Source organism: Ochotona princeps, chromosome 8, assembly GCF_030435755.1.
Source record: "Ochotona princeps isolate mOchPri1 chromosome 8, mOchPri1.hap1, whole genome shotgun sequence".
NCBI classification, from domain to species: Eukaryota; Metazoa; Chordata; class Mammalia; order Lagomorpha; family Ochotonidae; genus Ochotona; species Ochotona princeps.
In genome coordinates, this window is record NC_080839.1 from 8,244,928 (window position 1) to 8,266,414 (window position 21,487).

Sequence of the window (21,487 nt, forward strand, 5' to 3'; positions counted from 1 at the left end):
CCATTGTGGCTTAGTAGATATAGCTACAGCCTGCAATGCCAGCCTTCCATATGGACGCCAGTTCGGATCTTGGCTGCTCCACTTTCAATCCAGCTCCCTACTAATTGCCTGGGAAAAGCAGCAGATGGTTGAAGCATTTGGGCCCCTTCCACCACACAAGAAACTCACATGAAGCTCCTGGCTCCTGGTTTTGGCCTGGGAGGTTGCTGGCCATTGTGGTCATCTGGAGAATGAGCTAGATGAAAGATAATCTCTTTCTCTACCTCTCCATCTCTGTAATTCTCACTTTCAAATAACGAATGAATCTTTTTTTAAAAAGGAAAAGTTCACTATACAACATATTTTACATTAGCATAAGGACTAAGGACTTGTTGTAACACCTTTCACTAAAAAAAATAAGGCTCAAAATTTTTGTTTAAAGTTCATCTTTCTGCCTTTGAGTTAACAAAAACTCTCCAAGTCACTCTTCATTGACTTATTCATGCATTCACCAAATATTTGCGTTCCCACAGGAAGTCAAGCCTTGTTCTGGCTACTAGTCGTATTGAAGCAGTAAGCAGGATAAACAAGCCCTCTCATCTTATCAAGCTTTAATCATAAGAAAGACAGTTTGAAAAAAGGAGCAGTAGCAAGCTATGACCTGGAAATTATGCAGTGGAGTTGTGAGACTCTCTGAAATCTAATTTGAACAAAGATGTAAATAAAGGACCCAAGCAAGCAAAGATGTGGGACCAGGCAGAAAAAAGAGCAAATGTAGAGGACCTGGGGCAGGGATGAGTTCTAACAGTTGCAAGGAAGTCTGAGAGGATCCTGATTGATGAGTAAGAGAGTGGGAGGTGAGGGACCCAAACAGGAGACAAGAGAGATGCGGGGAGCAGCAGATTCTGGGAGAGATGGGTCATTTGAGCTCTTGGGGACCCAGCATCCTGAAACACTCCATGTGGGTAAGAGAGGAGAAGGATGTGTAAGTCACCTGTCTGCTTGGCTCCCCCACTAGTGAGCTGTTTGATTGGCGCCAAGTCTCTCAACCTCTCATGTCTCAGTTTCCTTGCCTATCAAATAAAGAAAGAATATTGTCTCCTTCCGGCTGTGAAGGCTGAATGCACCAACACACACACACACACACACACACACACACACACACACACACACACACTGCTTTGAACAGCATCTGGCACAGTAAATATTCCGTGCAACTCTTTAACCTTTTGCTCTCAACTTTGATGCCTTCCTTTTATCATACCTGCCTGCTTTTCTTGGTATTTGGCGATGACTTTTATTCCAGCTATGGAATTTTTTTCAGTCCTATAATTTCCATCTGGTTTTTCTGTATGACTTTTAGTTTTTGGCTGAGGTTTTCTATTTTTCATTTGTTTCCAAAAAGTTCATAATTATTTATTGGAACATTTTTTTTTAGAATTTGTGTTAATAAATCCTTGTCACATAAATCCAACATCTGATTCATCTTGGTGTGGGTATCAGTTGATTTTTCTTTTCTCATTCAAATCATGGTTTGTCTGGATTTATGGATTAGGGGTTAGCTTCAACTGTGACCTGCATATTTTGGCTGTGCGAGGAGACTCTTGATCCTTTTTATTTTTTTTTAAAGATTTATTTATTTTTTATTACAAAGTCAGATATACAGAGAGGAGGAGAGACAGGAAGATCTTCCATCCGATGATTCACTCCCCAAGTGAGCCGCAACGGGCCGATGCGCGCCGATCCGAAGCCGGGAACCTGGAACCTCTTCCGGGTCTCCCACGCGGGTGCAGGGTCCCAATGCATTGGGCCGTCCTCGACTGCTTTCCCAGGCCACAAGCAGGGAGCTGGATGGGAAGTGGAGCTGCCGGGATTAGAACCGGCACCCATATGGGATCCTGGGGCTTTCAAGGCGAGGACTTTAGCCGCTAGACCACGCTTCCGGGCCCTCTTGATCCTTTTTAAACCTTCTATTTTAGTGAGAAGATAGTTGCCCTGTTTAGGCTTTGTGTGTAGATTCTGATCAGCCTTCGCGGGCTCTTAGTTTTCAGAACAGCTTACTTTTCAGAGCCCTGGCCTGCTCTTCTGCTGCTTCCTTGTTCTGGCTCTGCTGGGACCTCTGATTCATACCTGGCAGTGCCCTTGTGGGGGCTGAACACACGCACCTGAGTCAACTTCTAAGGGCAGTGGAGAAATCCAGAGTGGCTGGACCTAAGTGTCCAGATGAATTTTGGTGTAGGCAGAGACACCAGGTTCTGCTCTGCCCCTTCAGTGCTCAAGTGTGGGCAGACCTGGGGTTGGCTACTGCCCAGGAGAGTCATCAGCCTGCCCATTGGTAACCTGTGCGAGTGTGTGAGAAACTATGTATTCAGCCCAACTGGGCTTTGAATCTACTGATGTGGACAGATTGGGTCGCCAGCCCATACCGGGGCTGTAGTTCAAGGGGGTAGCACCATCCCCCTACTGGGTTTCTGTTGGCCTCCCTTCCCTTTGCTAGCCTTTCAGCAAGAGAATATAAGCCTTCCTGCATGTTGGCCATTCTGGGTTTAAGGATTTTTCTGGCGATTGGTACATGGGGTAAATGGGAAATAAAAAGAAAACACCAAGAATTAAGCACATTGTCTATTCCTGTGGTCTCCAATTGGTCTGTCTTCTTCTTTCCAACTTTCAAAGTTCTTCTTATCATTCTGTCGACCAGCATCCAAATGTTTGGTTTATTAGCAGATCAGAGCAAGGAAGAGTAAAACCAGCCTATCTCACCTCATACACATGATGTTAGGTCAATGTTAGTTGTGTGTTGAGTGCTTATGTATATGATTATACCTAACAAGCTAAAACAGGGTGTTAAAACATGTTTGTGGTGACTTTCGGTTAAGACAGGATGGCAGCTATAGATGCATATCTCCCTCCCCCTCCACTCAGCATAATTAAATCTTGGAGCTCATATATAGGGCAACCAAAGGAAAACTGAAGGGTGGTAAGAAGAAAGAGAGCCAGCCTGGGACTGCAGAACTGCAACCCAGCACAGCAGCAAGGCAGCCTGCATTGCCCTACACTCCCAGACCCAGACTCAAAGCCACCCAGCCGCAACCTAGCAGGAGAAGGCAACCCAGGTGGATGAATCCTTCCTGTGCTCCTCTAACCAAGAAGGCTTGGCACCAAGAAGGCTTGCAAAACAATAAACATCTGGAGATGAACATCCCTGGGTCGGTGACACTCTGCTCCATGAGCGATAGTGAAGAATATAAGTCTGGCAAGCAAGACCCAGCTCCAGCAGCCTTCTTGTCCTCTTTGTCCCACAGCCCAAGACTTTGGCCCTCACTCCCAGAGGCAGCTGGGAACATCGGCATAAGTGCCCCCCCCAAGGACCCTGGGATGGCGTCAGGTGGCTGTCCTCCATCCCAGGGTAGGGAGGCGGTTGGGAGGCTGGTGTGGCTTCTCCCCTTGTCTCCCCCCTTCCCCTAGACACACCAAGGGGGAAAAGAGAATGTGGAAACAGTGGTTTCACCCACCTTCCTGTAGCCCTTGACCCTTTGCACCTTAATCAACTGTATAAAAATCATCAAAAATAAAAGCAATTTTCTTTTAAAAAAAGAAGAAGTGCCCCCAAGAAATCCAGCTGGCTAAGTCCTTCTTAGAAAAAAAAAAAGTGCATTTGTTTTGAGAAGCAAAGAGAGAAATAGAGAGATACAGATCTCTTTCCTGTTGCTTCACTTCCCAAATACCTGCAGCAGGCAGGACCAGGCCTAGGCCAAGGCCAAGAACCCAAACCAGATATCCCATGTGGGTTGTAGGAATCCAACTAGCAGAGCTGTCATCTACTGCCTCCCAGGGCCTTATTGAGAGGAAACTGGGATCAGGACTCAGAGGCAGGGATCAGATCCAAGTACTCTGATGTGAGATTCAGGCAGCTTAGGCACTAGGCCAAATGATGCTGTCACTCTGTTTCAGAGAATTGGAAATGCTCAGAAATCTCACCACTTTAGGTGGGCAGAGGAGTCCTTCAAGACTTTCAGAGCCAGTGGAAGGACTCATGGGATTCAGTAACTATCCACAGCCAAGATAAATGCAGTAATATAGTCACGACCCCAACTAGATCACAAAGGGGAAGGAAAAGGGCCTTCCTAATGTTCTCTCCCTTCCATACGAGTCCCACAGAGCATATTCCAACACAGGAATAACACAGCCGCATGCATGTGATGCTTCTGTCCAGGAAGCCCGTCCACAGTTTTGAGACATCAAAACTGTTGGTCACATAAGCACCCTCCACCTAGCATGCAACAAAATCACAGACTTGCGAAAGCAAAGCAAGAGCTCAAGGATAGAACACATTGTTTTTATCAGTGAACTTTTGGATGGGAACTTTCTCAGAGCAGAACTTTGGCAGATACGCTGGGCCACCTCCATTCTTCACAGTTGCCTAACCCTGGGACTAGATTAAAGACACACTCAATTGCACTCTTGAAACAGTTGAATTATATGGCTATATGCACTATATCTCCTTCAGGTTGTAAAAAAAAATCTTGTGAAGTTTATTTATAGATATAGGCAAACTTAAGGTAAAAGTTATTTGGAAAGTCAAATGGGTCAAGCAGCACTGAAAACAATAAAGTGAAAAGAAGCACTCTTTCAGATTCTAAGAAGCACTCTTTCAGATTCTAAGACTCATTAGGTGGGTAATTAAGCCTGTGTGATATGAATGGGACATAAATCAAAGAAACAGGGAATCCAGAAACGGGCCCATTCAAATATGCTCAGCTGACTTGTAAAATTCTTGTTTCTTTGGAAGGGAGAGGGAGAGAGAGAGAGAGAGAGAGAGAGAGAGAGAGAGAGAGAGAGATTAAATCTATTACTTCCCCAACAAAAATGCCTGCAACATTTAAGACTGAGTCAGGTGAAAGCCAGGAGCCAGGGCTCAATCTAGATGCCCCACTTGGGTGTTGGGACCCAAGGACTTGAGCCATCATCTGCCTCCTCCCAGAGGACACGTTAGTAGAAAGCTGGAATCACACATGAAGCCAGGACTATAACCAAGGCATTCTCTATAGGATGCTGGGACCCTAAGTGATGTCTTAACAACTATGTCAATGCCTGCTTCACTCAATTCATTTTTGACAAAGGTACAAAGTAATTCAGTGGGAATGTAACTTTTCAAAAGAAAATAGTGTTGGAACAGTTCAACATCTGAGTCAAAATGAATGACTTCAACCTGAAAGTGTACAACTTTTTTGAAAATTCACTCAAAAGTGGATCAGAAACTTAGATTTTAGATGTAAGAATATTAAACCTGAAAAATTAGGATGAAATAAGTGGGACCTTCAGCTAAGCAAAGATTTTTTTTAGATTTTCCACCCAAAACATGTTCCATAAAAAGGAAAACAAATTAAGTTGTACCTCATCAAAATTCAGGTCTAAGAAAGTCCATATGAAATTCAGGCTACAGAAAGCAAAACATAATCCTCAAAACACATCTATCAGTAAATGACTAGTGTCTAGAATGTGGGAAGATTGCCTAAAACTCAGCAGTAAAATAATTATGCTGCTTGTAAAACTCCTTCAATGTTGTAGGCATGTATTTATGAAAAAAATTAAAGGAACTTTTAAAAGATTTATTTATTTGAAAGGTAGCGTTATAGCGAGAGGGAGAAACAGGCAGAAAGAGATCTTCTACCTGCTAGCTCACTCTGCAAATGGCCACAATGGCTAGGGCTGGGGAGTCCATCTGGAGTGTTAGGGACCCATGCACTTGACCACCTTCTGCCTTCCCAGGCACATTAGCAGGGAGCTGGATGATTGGAAGTGCAGCAGACTCATATGGGATTCCAGCATTGCAAGTGGCATAATACCACAATGACAGCTCCTGAAATAAAACTAGAAAACAGCTTAAGTGGCTGACAGATTTTTAAATAGAGGACAGATAAGGTGATTGACAGGGATTAGGGATCTGGGATAGGCAGAGCAAGAGATGGATATAGTTGTAAAACAGCAGCCCAAGGGTCTTTTATTACAATGGGACTGTTCAATAGCTTGTCTGTGGAAGCGGTGGACACATGAGTCTACACAGATGATGAAATTATATGCCAGTCTACACACGTGAATGTGCACACACAATGAATTTAAAATAAACTCTGGGAAATTTGAGCTGGATCAATGGATCACATCCAGGTCGATATCCAGTTATGGTAACACACAGCTGGCCCTCTGTATTCCCAGGTTCTGCATGTACATGTTGAACCAACTGCAGATGGAAAGCGTGTGGGGGAGAACTGTGTGAGTACAAGATCCCGTTCTTGTCATTATGCCCCCCAAACAACGTCATGTAGACACTTCTTACAAAAACACACATATTGCATGAGATATTACCAGTGTTCAGAAATTATTTAAAGTGTAAAGGAAGAAGTGTGTAGGTTCTATGCAAACCCTGCTCTATTTCATACAAGGAGCTTAGGCACCTGTGGATTTGAGTAGCTGTGGGCATTGTGGAACAAGCCCTGGTGGATGCCAAGGACTGGCTGAGGGCAGTTTGCAGGAGACTGGGCAGTGAGTAAAGGGGTATTTCTGAATTATTTCTTACAACTGCAAGTGCATCTCTTTCTCAAACTTAATTTTCTTGAAAGGAAGAGATTCTGAGAGACAAAAGATCTCCCATCTGCTGTTTCACATCCCAAATGCCAGCAACATTTGAGCAGGTCAAAGCCAGGACCTGGAAACTAAATTCAGGTGTCCAATGTGGGAGGCAGAGACCCAAGAACATGAGCCACCACCTCTGTTACTAGAAGCTGAAATGTAGGGAAGAGTGAGGAGTTGAACTCAGAGTTCAAATAAGGGATGCCCAGACTTCAAGCATGAGCTTAATGGCTGTGCCACCAAGCCCAAATCTATAGTTACTTCGGTAAAAATATCAATCTAAAGTGATAACTCAAGCATAAATCGTATAACCCAGGCAGCAAAACATGATGGCACCTCCCCTAAAGTATGTCTGCATTCTTACCTGCCCACTTCCCTGGGGCCGGGGGTCCAGGAGGCCTTCATGCTTACTCTGCGCATGTCCATCCCCCACCTCAAAGTTGTGTGTAGCCCCTCCCTTTCCATGCAGGTGCTCCATGCAGGACTCTCCATTCTGGTCAAAGTTGACATGGCAGCACAGGGGTGTTTCCTTCTCTGACACATGTGTCATTGGTCCTTAAGGGAAGCAGAGAGGGGCTGGTTGCAGTCACCTCTCGAGGAGCTGCACACCTGAAAGTCATCAGCCCCACTGGTGTGCAGCTGTGTCTGCATGGGGCACATTCACACAAATGGTTTTAAGAGTACCATCTCTCTTGTGTTTAAACTCCAAAGTGGAGCTCCAGCCAACCAGCAGACAAGTGTTTTAGTCATTCCTGCAAGTTGCACATCTCTGTGAACTAAACTAACGTGCAAAAACACTCCAGTGATGTTTGTCTACAGGATGAACCAGAATTTGATTTGGGGGAAGGATAAAAACAGTGTGCCTTGCTAAAACCAACCTTGAATCTCTGAACTGTGCACAGGTTGTTCAAGAGCATCTTGTCTTTGTGGGTTTTTTTTTTTCATCTGAACCTTGTGTTAAGGAAAGAAATGGAAACACCAAGAAGAGCATCAGCATAGAAAAATTTGGCTAAAACCGGGGTTCACAGAGAAAAGATGGGCTTGGGGGCATTTCGCTCACCACCACCAAGCACTCCAACAAAGCATATACTCAAACAAGTTCACTCCTAAGGGGAGACCCCTCTCCATCCTATTGTTTCCAGACCAGCTTTCCTAAGTCCCACTGGTTCAGAAATTTTGAGACTCCCACCCTTTGGAGCCTCCGCCTCATCACATCTGAGCATGGGGCAGGATAGGCAGCCAGAGGAGGAGCCAGAGGTGACCACCTCAAGCCAGAAAGCAGGATGTTGGTGAGCCATGTAATTGCACACTTGTAGAGGTGGCCCCTGTATGACCAATAGTGCCCATTTTCGATTGGGGTGGCAGGGGGAGGTTTGTGGTTGTAATGAGTCTCTTGACAAATTCGCAGCAGTAGCATCGCCCGCCCCAAGTTAAGGAGTGACCAGGGCTTGATTGTGGAAATGAAAGAAAGTCTTGAGGCTGTTATTTGGAAACAGAAAGGGAAAAAAAGCTCACAAATGTAACATGTGTGAAAAAGATCCCTACCCCCACTCCAGCATATTTTCCATCCCAGTTCCACTCCTCTCCCAAGGGTAGCATAATTTTGCCAGGAATGGGCCTCCCAGATTCCTGTCTTGTTTAGCTGAGAAACGGGTTGAAGTTTGGACTTGGGACTGATTTCTGACCTAGAAAATTGCTGAACAATTGAGGCCAAACTGTAAAACACTTTGCTCTTTGGGAGGAAAGGGGGGAATGAACTTGGTGTGTGTGCTCTTATCTCTGGTCAGCTCATGTTTGCTCTCTACCTCTTGGGCACAATCCCCAGCAAATATGTTTCAAGGAAAACTTTTGGTCATTGTTGAAACAGACAAATCTTCCTTCTACCTAATGTACAAGGGGACTTAAAATGGTGTGCGATGAGACAGGCATGTAGGACGGTGTTTGGGATGCCAATGAAGATACCTGCACTTCAGGCCCTGAGTGATGGCTCAATTGGCTACTCTTCTACCTTCAAGCACTGGTGTCCGATATAGGCCCTGGTTCATGTCCCAACTGTCCCAACTGCTCCACTTCCCATCCAGCACCCTGCATGTGAGCTGGGAAAGCAGTCGAGAATGGCCCAAAGAACCTCCCTGCATTCATATGGGAAACCTGGAAGAGGCTCATGGCTCCTGGCTTCAGATCAGCTCAGGTCCAACCGTTGTAGCCATTTTGGGGAGTGAACCAGCGGATGGAAGATCTTTGTCTCTCTTTCTCTCTGTAAATCTGCCTTTCCAGTAAAAATTTAAAAATGACTGTGCTGTACCTTGGCACCTGGCTTTGAAGAAGCCTTGCATCCCTGCTGGTTCTTACTTCCAGCTGCTGCAGAGTCTGGGAGGTAGTGCTTGATGACATAGAGAATGGACTCCTAACACGCACGCGGGAGACCTGCATCAAGTTTCCAGCCAGCAGCTTCTCAAGGAGTTACTTTGGATGTCTGCTGAGTCTGCCAGCTGATGGGAGTGCCCTGTGTCTGCCTTGCCTCTCAACCACTAATTTTTTAAAAATTTTTATTTTTATATTGTTTACATAGTTGAGAAGGGTGCATGCGCGCATGAACCACCAATCAGAGTGGGACTCATATAACTAACTTCTTAAAAGACTTGCTTATGTATTTGAAAGTGAGAGTTAGGGACACAGAGAAAAAGAGATAGATCTTCTATGCACTGGTTCACTTCTCAAATGGCAGTAGCAACAAGGGCAAGGCTGAAACCAGAATGTTCTTCTGAATGTCTCAAGAAGTGGATGGCAGGGCCCAAGCTCTTGAGCCTTCTGCTACCTCCCCCAGGCTGTTAGTGGGGAGCAGAATGAGAAGTGGAACAGCTAGGAGAGGAACCGATGCCCAGACGGGCTGAAGGAATCCCACACAGTAACTTAACACACTATGCCACATCACCAGTCCTCAAATAACTAATTTTAAAATGCTTGCAAAAATGAAAATGCTCAAAATCCAAGGATAGTTATTTGGCCTGTTGGTTAGGAAACAGGAGAGCTACTCTATATGGGAATGCCTGGATTCAAAGCTTGGTTCCTCTCCAGGTTCCAGTTTCCTGTTAAGGTGCACCTGTGAAGTCAGTAGGGGATGGCCCATTCATGTAGCAGAAGACCTGAATTGCATTCCCAGATCCTGGATTCAGCCTGGGCCCTACCCTGGCTGTTGGGGGGCCTGTGGGAAATGAGCAAGCAAATGAGAGTTCTCTGTGTCTCTCCGGGTTTCTCCCACCAAAATACAAATTTCAAAAGAATAATAACAAAATCGTTCTTAAAATTTCAAAGCTGTACATACCAGGGGGTCTTTAGAAAAGTTTATGAAAATGCATGTGATGAGAAATGATGCATGGATTCCAAAATAAGTTTACATTTCCATCCCACCTGTGCAGAAACTGTGTGCCCTGGTGATACGTGCAGAAGGGAATTGCGCACAGGTTTGCGTGCAACCCACCCACCGCCTCGCCTGCCCTTCCTCTCCTCCCAGCACACATGATCTCTCCCGGCTCAGCTTTTCCCACTTAGCACATTAAAGGCCTTTACAAAAGCTACAAGCTTTTGCGCCTTCTACATTGCAGGCCTTTATTCTTGCGCAGCTTTCTTTGTTCTTCTGCCAGCCCATGAGCTCAAGGGGCTGCCTTGGTGGTGGTGGTGGTGGTGGCAGCGAGGGCGGCCCCGGCCTGCGGAATGCCGGCTGCGGGTCCACAGCTGCCAGCTGGGGATGCAGGCAGAGCCCAGTTCATCTACCGGTCTGCACCGCCCCTGGGGGACAGCGAGTTCACAGGGAGCCAGGGTCAGCCTGGCCATTGAGGGCATCCGCAGCCTACTGGTGTGTTAGGCACCAGTGCCTCCTTGGGAGGGGCCTCTCCTCCTGTTTGCGCATGCATCCTCACTCCAGGTGGGGCTGAGACGGGACCCTCCCTGGGGCCAGCCCACCAACCTCCAGAGGTCTCTGAGCAGCTCCAGGACACATCCAGGTACTAATAAAATGTCCAAGTTGTAACGCGTTGTTATAGCCCCGTCTACCCTATGGTTTTCAAGGCTGGTTAGAACTTGTTCAAGTGAAAAAATACACATTAGCTCGTTATTGTCTGGCAGCTTAAAAAAACATACCCAGGGAGAATGATGCCCTAGATACTGCATTGCTTGGGAAAAACCAGCAAAGCAGGTACTACTCCTAAGCCAACTCTTGTCTAAAACCTAGCATCTGTTAGAAGCATGTTTTTTGAGCATTTCCACGGGCAGATGCCCACTATGAAGCCAGCGTGTTATTTGCCATCTGCAATTAGATGAAACCCAACCCTGAGGGGTCTGAGTTCCCACTACAGAAGATGAGTAGGGGCAGCTTCCACAGAGGGCACTCACAGAGGTTCCCCCACAGTGACCAGTTTGCCATTAAGTTGTTCATTCAATCCCATAGAGCTAAGTGTCTAAAGCAACAACCCCAATGCACAGGTGACTAAGCCACAGCCCTCAGCGACGCACAATGTATTTTCTTTCATTTTTAACAGTACTCTCCAATGTTCACCTGCTGCTATTTTTTTTTTAATTCAATGAATAGACACATAGAGAAAGAGCTTCCATTTGCTGATTCACTCCCCAATTGCCTGCATCAGCTGCGGCTGTGCCAGGCTGAAGCCAGAAGCCAGGAACCTTACCCATTCAGGTCTCCCATGTTGATGGCAGGGACTCAAGTACTTGGACCATCACCCAGAAGCACATTTTTAAATATGGTTGTTCTTGGGCCTTAGTGGCTGAAGTCCTCACCTTGCAAGCACCAGGATCCCATATGGGCTCCGGTTCTAATCCCATCCAGCCCCTTGCTTATGGCCTAGAAGAGCAGTCAAGGACGGCCCAAAGCCTTGGGACCCTGCACCTGCATGGGAGATGCAGAAGAAGCTCGTGGTTCTTGGCTTCAGATCAGAGCAACTCTGGCCATTGCGGTCACTTGGGGAATGAATCAATGAATGGAAAATCTTCCTCTCTGTCTCTCCTCTCTATATATCTGACTTTCCAATAAAAATAAAATAAATTTAAATATATATATGGTTGTTCTTGTCTATTGTAAGGTTCAAAATACATGTGTTGTGTCTTACTTGATGCTTCTTGTAAAGCTGGATTTTTCTGAGTCATGCACTTGTGTATTTTCAAAGGCAGAATGGTAGAGTAAGTGACATCTACTGTGAAGACAGAACAAGATCTCTACCTGTGCTCATCCCTTCTGTAAAATGGACATGCCTACTTTCCCAACAGGATATTATAAGAACTAGGGTAAAATAAGTACAGGACTGGCATTATGCCATAGGGGATTAAGCCATCACTTGTGTCATAACTGTCCTATATTGGAGCTGGGGTTAGAGACCCAGCTGCCCCATTTTCTCTTCCTTTCTGTACTAATGCACCTGTCACCCATGTGGGTGAGACCCTCATGGAGTTCCAGGCTCCTGGCTTCAGCCTGGAAAGCCCTGGATGTTGGGGCCATTTGGAGAGTGAAACAACATATAGAAAATCAATCTCTCTCTCTCTCTGTTTCTGTCACTCTGCTTTGCACATAGCTAAATGCATCTTTAAAAAGAAAGAAAGAAAGAAAGAAAGAAAGAAAGAAAGAAAGAAAGAAAGAAAGAAAGAAATATTAAAAATATACTCAGCACTTTGTGGTGAGTATATTGCAATGATTATTAATGTAATCACAATTTTAAGTGTATTCCAAAATGTTTGTCCAAATGCAATTAAAAGATAAGCTTATTTTAGCAGAAAAAAAAAGCTCAAAATCTATGCCTCACTTTTTCATAGTACACATTTTCATGAACTTTTCAAGATCCCCTTGAATATTTGGATTTCAAATGTTTACTCTGAAATAAGTATTCATTCCATTTTGAATGAAGTTGTCAAGCAGCTTCATGTTAAAGTTTTTCCTAAACATCCTTCTGTGAATTCTTACATACACTTGCTATTTTAATTTTAGATACAAATATTCATCAAGTTAATACTGGCTTCTTTTTATGTGTTCATGTTTGAAATGCAAAGTTGCAGTGAGACAGAAAGACAAAGAGAAATCTTAGATTCGCTGGCTCACTTCTCTAACGTTCACAACAGCTGGAGTTGGGGCTGTCAAAGCCAGCAGCCAGAAGCTAAGAGCTTCTTTGGGGTCTCCTGTGTGGGAGCAGGGTTACTAGGACTTGGACCATTCTCTGCTGCTTCCCCAGGCCACAAGCAGGGAGCTAGATTAGAAGTAGAGCAGCTGGATCTCAAAGTAGCGCCCTCGTGGGATGCCAGCACTGTAGCCAGAGGCTTAACTCATTAGACTGAGCACAGGCCTCAGCAGGCCCCATCACCTAATCAACGCTAAGGTATCTGCTTCATGTGCTTTGAGAAAGAACTGTGTTAGGTTCCAGTGACTGGGAGATCTTGCGCTTTCATTGCTGAGATTGGGCTCAGAACAAGTGTGGTGCATGAATTAGGTTTTATTGCATTTTTATTCTCTTACTTTCTAAATGTTTCCTTGTGGTTAGAGTGGCTTTTCCAGGGCAAATTATGAGACCAAACTGATGTAAACAAAAGTCTGGATTAATGACAAATGATGTCAAAACCTGAGAATGCAAATGCAAATTATTATTCAACTAAAAGAAAGTCACATGCCAAAAAGTGTTTTGGACTAACAACACATCCCAAAGACTTGATGGCGAAAGAACATAATTTTTAAAGATTCATTGTTTGCAGTGTGGTCGTTATCTCAGTCCTCTTGGACCCCAATTCTTCTGTAGCCACATGGTTTTGAAAAACTGAAAAACGTCATATAATTCTCGCATTGTATCTACAACATCTGAGTGGAGTGGCCACTTTGCTGGTGCCCAGAAAAAAACAGACCTTCCTCCTACCTCCCTGTGGGTGGCCCACAAACAGTGCCAACCAGGGAGGAACTCTGAGTCCACATCCTGGTGAAACCTGTGGGCAGCAGGGGTTGGAAAAGCTCTCAGGGGAGGGCTCATCAAATTCCATCAGCACCCTTTGTTAGGGGGAGAAGTTGTTCCTCCCACTCCACTGTCTGAGAATCAAGCCACTTGCTCAAGCCTGAAATGCGGCCACAGAGCTGCAGAGCTAGTCAAGGATGCTGCATCTATCAATCTACAAGAATCCATAGTGTGGTTGCTTCCCTTCCATCGCTCTTCTGTCTGCTCCCCTCCCTCCATTCCCAGCTGATCTTGCCTTTCCCCAAGTGGTTTTGAAATGCTCATATGGTAGGCCTGGCCTGCCTTGTGTCCCTTGGGGTAGCCACTGAGGGTCAGCATCCAAAGCATGCCAATGATCTCATGGGATGAACTCGACTGAAGGTCACTGGGGCGCCATAGGCTTTGGTTCATCTTCCTGTGCCTTCCTGATTGGGCAGGGCTCCAACAGCTCAGTCCTCAGAGAGAGGGCAGAGGACACATCCCCTTTTAGACTTCCTTCACAGTGATGAGGCCAGCTCGGGACGCCACGGGTGGTTTCACAGGAGCCATAGCTTAGCAATGACTATGCTTTTGATCACAGCCCTAGTAAGTGGCCCAACAACCTGACTCAGAACCAAACTAGGGAAATGATGCTGGGAGCGGTGAGCCCAAAGGCACAAGGCCATCTTGGCTGGCAGCCTGGACCTGCCACCTCCAGGCCCGCTCTGGTGTCAACCTCATTGTTCCTCCACTTGGGTGGTAGACTCCAGTGTGGGGAGGGTGACGCACTCGTCTGCCACAGTCTCACCTTCTAGCCCAGCCTTGATTGCCAAATTAAGTGGAGCCAATGCTTATAATGTTCACTTGGCCACATCTGCCAGCTCCTCGGGATGCCAACGCCCTTGACTGGGACCTCCCTGAATTCGCTCCTTGCTGCAACTCTGTTCACCTGCCTTGCAGTCCAACTTCATGGTCACCTCCTCTTCATTTTCCTGTCTCAGGTAAAATATAGTGGCTCTTGGCTTACAGAAGAGACCTCTGCAAGCAGGAGATTTTTGAAAATAAATAGAAGTGATCTCACTAAAGCCACATGTTGACCCAGGGTCGGAGCCATTCTCTTAGGCTGTCTGTCTGGCCAGAAGGAGACTGGAACTTTTTAATTAGGTGATCCCATCTCTCTACGAGGTTGAAATATTTCCTCTTTCCCACTACTGTTGTTGCTATTCAGGAAATCTCCCTAATTAAATATTGAAAAATGGTTAAGCTCTCCCAGGGAGGATTTGTGGCACTTGTGAACCGCTGTGTGGTGGGCAGCTCCCTTCAGTCTTTAAAGTTGAGGAGGACCAGGCCAACCTCCTTCCGGGGGTGGGGGGGAATAAACCCATATTTGACTCTGAGTCCATGACAGGAACCTGAGAGTGTCATTTCAACACCTGTGGTCATTGCGAGCACATTCCTCAGGTATATGAGCATTTCTCTAGGTCATGGCAAGCAGTACACGCTCCTCCACAGCTGCAGCGGCAGGGTTGTGAGACAGAAGTGATAAGAGTGAATGTTTTTCTTGTCTTCCTTTTAAGTCTGAAGCCAGGCCTTGTAGCCACCAAAGGAATGCCCGGTGTGGACTTCTGTCATCACTGCAAGAATTTAATAATTGCTGCGTATGTGTGATGTTCTGATAAGCCCCAAATCAGTCTCTCTAGTCACAAGAAAAACTCCCCCAAACTTACCAAGCTGCCAGTTGACAGACACATGAACTGTTGAGCAGACAGCCCCCAATATACATGCCAATAGTACTCTATACTTCAGCTGTCACAGCCTTCACAGTTACTGGTTTCACATTTTCTCTCCTGTATAGACCCACTCCTGTGCAGACAGACATGTCACCCTTGGTCACTGCCATATCCACCAGGGATTAGCACGATGCCTGCCATATAGTTGGTGCTGGATAAGAAAGAAGTGCTTGATGATTGGATGAGAAATGGATGGGTGAGTGGCTAGATGGGTGGATAGACAAACGTAGCTGCACATATTCATATTGTGGTCCTGCATTCATTTTTGCAAGAGAACATACTCTGATGAGCTCGTTGACGTTAGGGTGATGGAGAAATTGCTTGCCCTCCTTTTTAAGACATCTATTCAGGATGACAATCACATTTTCTGACTAGACTCCTTTACCATGATTCCTTTCTTTAATGACGTTTCTGTCCTGATACATCCCTCTGAGCCTTACTCCAGGTTTTGCTTATTAGATTTTTGTCTGTACGTTTTTAATTGCCATCACGTCCCAGAACCCGTGGCAATGGGCTGCTTGTAAATTTCACCTTGTCACGGCCACCAAAGCTGTCAAATGAGGCATCAGGACACATTAGCTGAGGCTGCCATCGCCAAATGCTACAGACTGAGCAGCTCCAGCCACAAACACTTATTTTCTCACAGCTCTGAAGGATGGAAGCCCAGCATAAAAGTGCTGGAAAGTTTGGTTTCCGGTGAGGGCTCCCTTGCTGGCTTTTCACAGGGCTGCCATCTCTGTCCTCATGTGATCATCCTTTGTGACGCGCAGGAAGACACACAGACAGAGAAAGAGAGAGCAGATTTTCTGGTGCTTCTTCCTTTTCGTTGAAGGACACCAGGCCTATCAAATCAAATCTTCACTCTAAGAACTTCATTTCGTCTTACTATCTCCTGGAAGATCCTCAATCCAGACACAGGAGCTGGTTTCAACCTGTGAGGACACAACCCTGCCCATAGCACATTCTTTGTCTTTGAGGTGGGCACAGCGTAGGTTGCTACCCAGGACAACTGCATCCCATACCACAGTGCCTGAGTGTCACCTGCTCCGTGATTCTGCTCCAGCTTCCTGCTACTGGACCTAGGATGAGATGGACCAATGGCCGAGGTTCTTGGGTTCCTGCCATCTACATAATGTGCTGCACTAAAACAGAGGGAAGTCCTGGCTCTTGGCTTCAGCCTGGCTTGGTGCTAACTTCGCAGGCATTTGGGGAGTGAACCAGCAAATGGAGCATATTCAACATGTTTCTCTCTCTCTCTCTCCCCCTGCTCAACTAAGTAAATAAGTAAATCTTTTTTAAAAGCATCTCTCAACTCAACTCTCCTAGTATTGTTCATATGCAGAGTTTGTATCCCTCCCAGGTGGATGGATCCACAACTCTCTTTCTGATGGAACATCCAAGGTAAAATTCCTCTTTTGATAATAATCTCATTCAATGATGGAGAGGAGTCGATGTTATGGGACGACATATTTCTTAAGCCACCACTTGCGACATCAACATCTCATATCTCTGCTAATGCCCCTGGAAAGAGCTGTGGCCGACCCTGCCACCCATGGAAAAGATCAAACAGAGTGCATAGCTCCCATCTTTCGCCTGGCTCAGCCTGAGCTGTTGTGACCATTGGAGGAATAAATCAGTACATAAAAGGTCTTTCTTCTGTCTATCTTTCTCCCTCCCTCCCTCTATCTCTCTGCCAAGTGAAATATCATAAATACATTTTTTATTTTTGTTTTTGTTTTTTTTAAATGAAGAGAGTATCTTTTTGGTGGATGTGTAGACCCTGACTCCACATGCCCTATCTCTAAAGAACATTCTGCAGAGGGCATCACATACCTTGCCCACTTTCTGCCCACTTGTTCAAAGAAAAAGCCAACTCAAAGTTTTAGAAAAGGTCTCCTGGGGCTTCTGAGAGGCAGCGTGGGGATGCAGGAGCTTCCTGAGTGAGGTGACAGCTGTTTTCCTCCATGTCACCTCCTGTTGCACCCTCCCCTCTAGACCCATCTGCTGTGACAATGGTTGCCCTGCTTTGAGGTAGAGGGTCAGTTGGCTGCCTTCCTCTTGCCTGCGTGTGCCTGTGCTGAGCTGAGGCCATAAGGTGTCAGGATGTGGAGTGGACACAGCTGGCACCAACCTATACCAACCCTGGGCAAAGACACAGCTTGGAGGTCATTACCACCTCTGTCATCTGAATATGGTGGTTTGTCTGGCACAAGCAGAAATTAGGGGGCTCCCAGTTTCTCCAGTTCCTGTGTTAAAAGAAAAATGTGGGGCTGGCACTGTGGCACAGTGGGTTAGGCCATGGCCTTAGATACCAGCATCCCACAACAGTGCCAGCTTGTATCCAGGCTACTCCACTTCTGAAAAAGCTCCCTACTATCCACCTTGGAAAGCAGTGGAAGAGGCTCAGCTGCTTGGGCCCCTGTCACCCACGTGAGGGAATTCTACCCGCTCTTGGGTCCAGCCTGACCCAGCTATTTGGTGAGTGATCCTAAGGATCAGAGATTTCTATGTTTCTCTCTCTCTGGTTTCCAAATGAATAATTAAATATATTTAGAAAGTGAAAATATGGAGCCCAGTGCAATGACTCAATGGTTAAACCTTTACCTTGCAAGTGCCAGGATCCCATATGGGTGCTGATTTGTGTCCCTGTTGCTCCACTTGCCATCCAGCTCCCTGCTTGTGGCCTGCGAAAGCAGTAGAGGATGGCTCAACGCATCCTCACTGCATCCGTATGGGAGACCTGGAAGAAGCTCCTGGCTCCTGGCTTTGGATCAGCTTAGCTCTGGCCATTGAAGTCATCTGGAGAGCAAACCAGCATAATGGAAGCTCTTTCTATTACTCCTTCATTCTGGAAATCTGATCTGCCTTTCCAATAAAAATAAATAAATCCCTTTTTTTATAAAGTGAAAATATGAACAGTTTTTTTAAAGCTTTTGGAAAATGAAATTAAAAATATAATGTGAGGAGAAAAACATGCCACATGGCTGAGGCTGAATCTGTTCCCTGTGAAAGTGTTTCCACTCTAAGACACAAGTCCAGGAGACGTGGTAAACTGGAGCATGTGGCCCTATACTGACTGTGTGCAGGTGCTCTGCCACCTCCATCCATGCAGGGGTGACCATCACCTCTGCACTGATCATTTTTAAAGCACCACTACCCCAGTCAGAAAGTAATAAAATTTTATTTTTTGCCATGAGTCTTCTTCTCTTTCAGAATAGGTTCTCCCTGGGATTATATCATATCCTGGCTTCTGAAGGGAACCTATTTTTTAAAAAATAAATACTTGGGTGTCCCAGTTACAGAAATGGATTTTGACAAACCCCAAACACATGATCATCACCATTTGTGGATAGAATCTTGGAGGAGGGCTTTACAATAAAGGTTATTATACCCCAAACAAAACACCTCGCTACGCAAGAAATTTCAGTTTTGTGCTCAGACACAGGTGTCTTACTAAAATTATTTCTCTGCTATCTGATGTTTTCACAGTAAAGATGTTGTCACCTTTGAAAAATCTGCTAATTGTAACAACGTTATTCAACCAGAAGAAACAGTGAGTGTGGAATAAAATAGACTGATGATAATAGACCAAGTGATATTCAGTAATTGCTTCATTAGAGTGAACTCTTTCTCTGTGTATAATGTTCTTCTTCTGGTATCCCCCGAATCGCTCACTGATTTGACTATGATTGCCTAGCACTCACCATGCTGGGGCAAGACGTGGTCCCCGTCTTGTAGTATCCACTGTTGAGCCGTACCTTCCCTGCTTAACTGTGGTTCTTCAGTTATTAAAAAAAGGTTATTATGTTCTATAGCATATTATAATATATATGACCATGTTATATAAGTTGCATAATCTGTATTATATGTAAGCATTATATATCATGTATAACCTATGTTATATTATAGGTTATTGTAAAATTTGATGTGAAGGTATCTACATTGTAGTTATAGCTCTTAGAATTAGGACACCAGGATTAATACTAGCTAATCTATGATATTATGAGTTTCACTTTATATGTTCCCTTTATTTTGAATTCAAAACCTACATAGCAAAAACTGAGTGATAATATCAATTCCTGTATACCCCTCACCCCATTTTCGCTATTAACATCTCCTATTAGTATATTTCTCACGGATAACAAACTACATCCATCTTGCCCAGTTTTGTAATTCAAACTCTTACTCCTTCCACCTCTCCAAGCCTGTAGGAATCAGCATTCTGTGTTCAGATTTAGGTGTGTTTGTGTTTGTGTGTTTAATTTTAGCCCCTTCATGTAAAGGAAAGCATGCAATTCTGTCTTTCTGGATCTGTTTTGTTTCATCCAACATGATATCCTCCAGAACCATTCATTTTGCTGCAAAACACAGGATTTCATTCTATTTTATAGTTGTGTGTGTGTGTGTTTGCACGCACACCACATTTTCTTCCTTCATCTGATGGTGAACACCATGGTAGGTTCCATATCTTGGCTATTGTGAATAGTGTTTGTATAAACATGGTGGAGCATAATTTAATGAATTTATATCTTTTGGGTTTTACTTTAGTTGGCCAATACAACATAATGGGCTTATATTGGGTTGCCACAACACATTCCCTCAGACTAGGGACTTAAGCAACAAATATTTATTACTCGTGGTTCTGGGAGCTGAAAATCCTGGATCAGGTACCTGCATGGCTGGCTTCTGGTGAGGGCTACAGAGTGCCTCACCACTCCTGTATCCTCCCAGGGTGGAAGGAAGCCAGCCTCTCCTCTGCAAAGCTACCTGCTAGAGCTCCATCATCATGACCTACTCATCTCCCAAAGGTCCCATCCTTAACGCTAACACCTTCTGTCAGTCACAGACACTGTCTCACTGCCCAGCATTGACTGGACAACTTTGTGAAAACCCACTTTGTGATGGTACTCTAAGGGATGTTAAGGGTATGAAGGTTAAAAATCAAGCACACAAACAAGCAAACCAAAAGCTGTAACCCCTTATACTTGGGTAGAACACAGTTTTGAGGATGGGGAGCTAAACTAGATCTGAAATAACTAGGACAATGTTGAATGGGCTCTGTAATGTAGGGATGGTGTGAAGCCTCCACAGTAGAGGGAGAAAGACTTGGGGGCAAGAGGTATAGGAAAAGCCAGCAATGGTATGTCTGAGTACTGTACCGGAGTACTTCAAAAACCTTGTAAAAACAGAACGAAAAGATATAGCTCTTTTGGTGCAACGTTTTAAATCCATCCATGATTTTCTCATAATATGCATTTTCCCAAGATCTTTTTAAAGACTCCTTACACAATTGGATTTCAAAATTTTTTGCACCAAAAATATACTAATTTACTAATTCCATATTTCATAAACAAAGCTCTTTTTGAAGTCCTCTCATATCAAATCCTACTTTACCCTGATGGCTGTAGTCCATAGTCTTTTTTTAAAATTTATTTATTTTATTGGAAAGGCAGATATACAGTGAGAAGGAGATACAAACAGAAAGATATTTCATCCACTGGCTCACTCCCCAAATGGCCTCAAAGGCCCAAGCTGAGCCAATCCAAAGCCAGGAGTCAGGAGAATCATCCTGGTCTCCCACATGGACACAGGGTCCCAAGACTGTGAGCTGTCCTCTACTGCTTTCCCAGACTACAATCAGGGAGCGGGATAGGAAGTAGGGCCGTTGGGACATGAATCGGTGCCATATAGAATCCGGGTTTGTGCAAGGCAAGAACTTAACCACCAGGCTATTGCACTGGGCCTAGTCCATAGTCTTAAAGCCATAGGTTAGCATAATTTCAAGAAAGTTGCTACAATCAAGACTGTATCCAGAGATGTAGATAAAAGCTGACATAGATCATTAACTTACAGTAACAGTGTGATTATGACATGGTTCTTATGCTAGAAAATGCATTTTATTTTAAAAATAATAACCACGTATAAATCATTTTTAGTATGAAACGCATGCACTCAAAAAGACAGACCAAGAGGAATCTCTTTTGCCTGAATTCAGAAGACGTCAATTTTGGGAGCAAGAACTGGCAAAGAAACACTCATATAAAATGGTAGGTTTGCACTTTTGGAAGTTGACAGGCTTTTCATGTTATACGACAGTTAAGGCAGTAGATATCCTTTCCTTAAGGTACATTTATT

General features: G+C 44.8%; 1 protein-coding gene across 2 annotated transcripts in view; it reads left to right on the forward strand.

Annotated features, from left to right (window-relative positions):
• RFX8 (regulatory factor X8) overlaps positions 1-21,487 on the forward strand; it is a 60,991-nt gene that overhangs the window by 17,905 nt on the left and 21,599 nt on the right. For both annotated transcript variants that reach the window (XM_058667384.1, XM_058667385.1), the window contains exons 5-6: positions 18,842-18,905; positions 21,289-21,399. In XM_058667384.1, the coding sequence (XP_058523367.1) occupies positions 18,842-18,905; positions 21,289-21,399 (175 nt within the window). The remainder of the gene's footprint in view (positions 1-18,841; positions 18,906-21,288; positions 21,400-21,487) is intronic.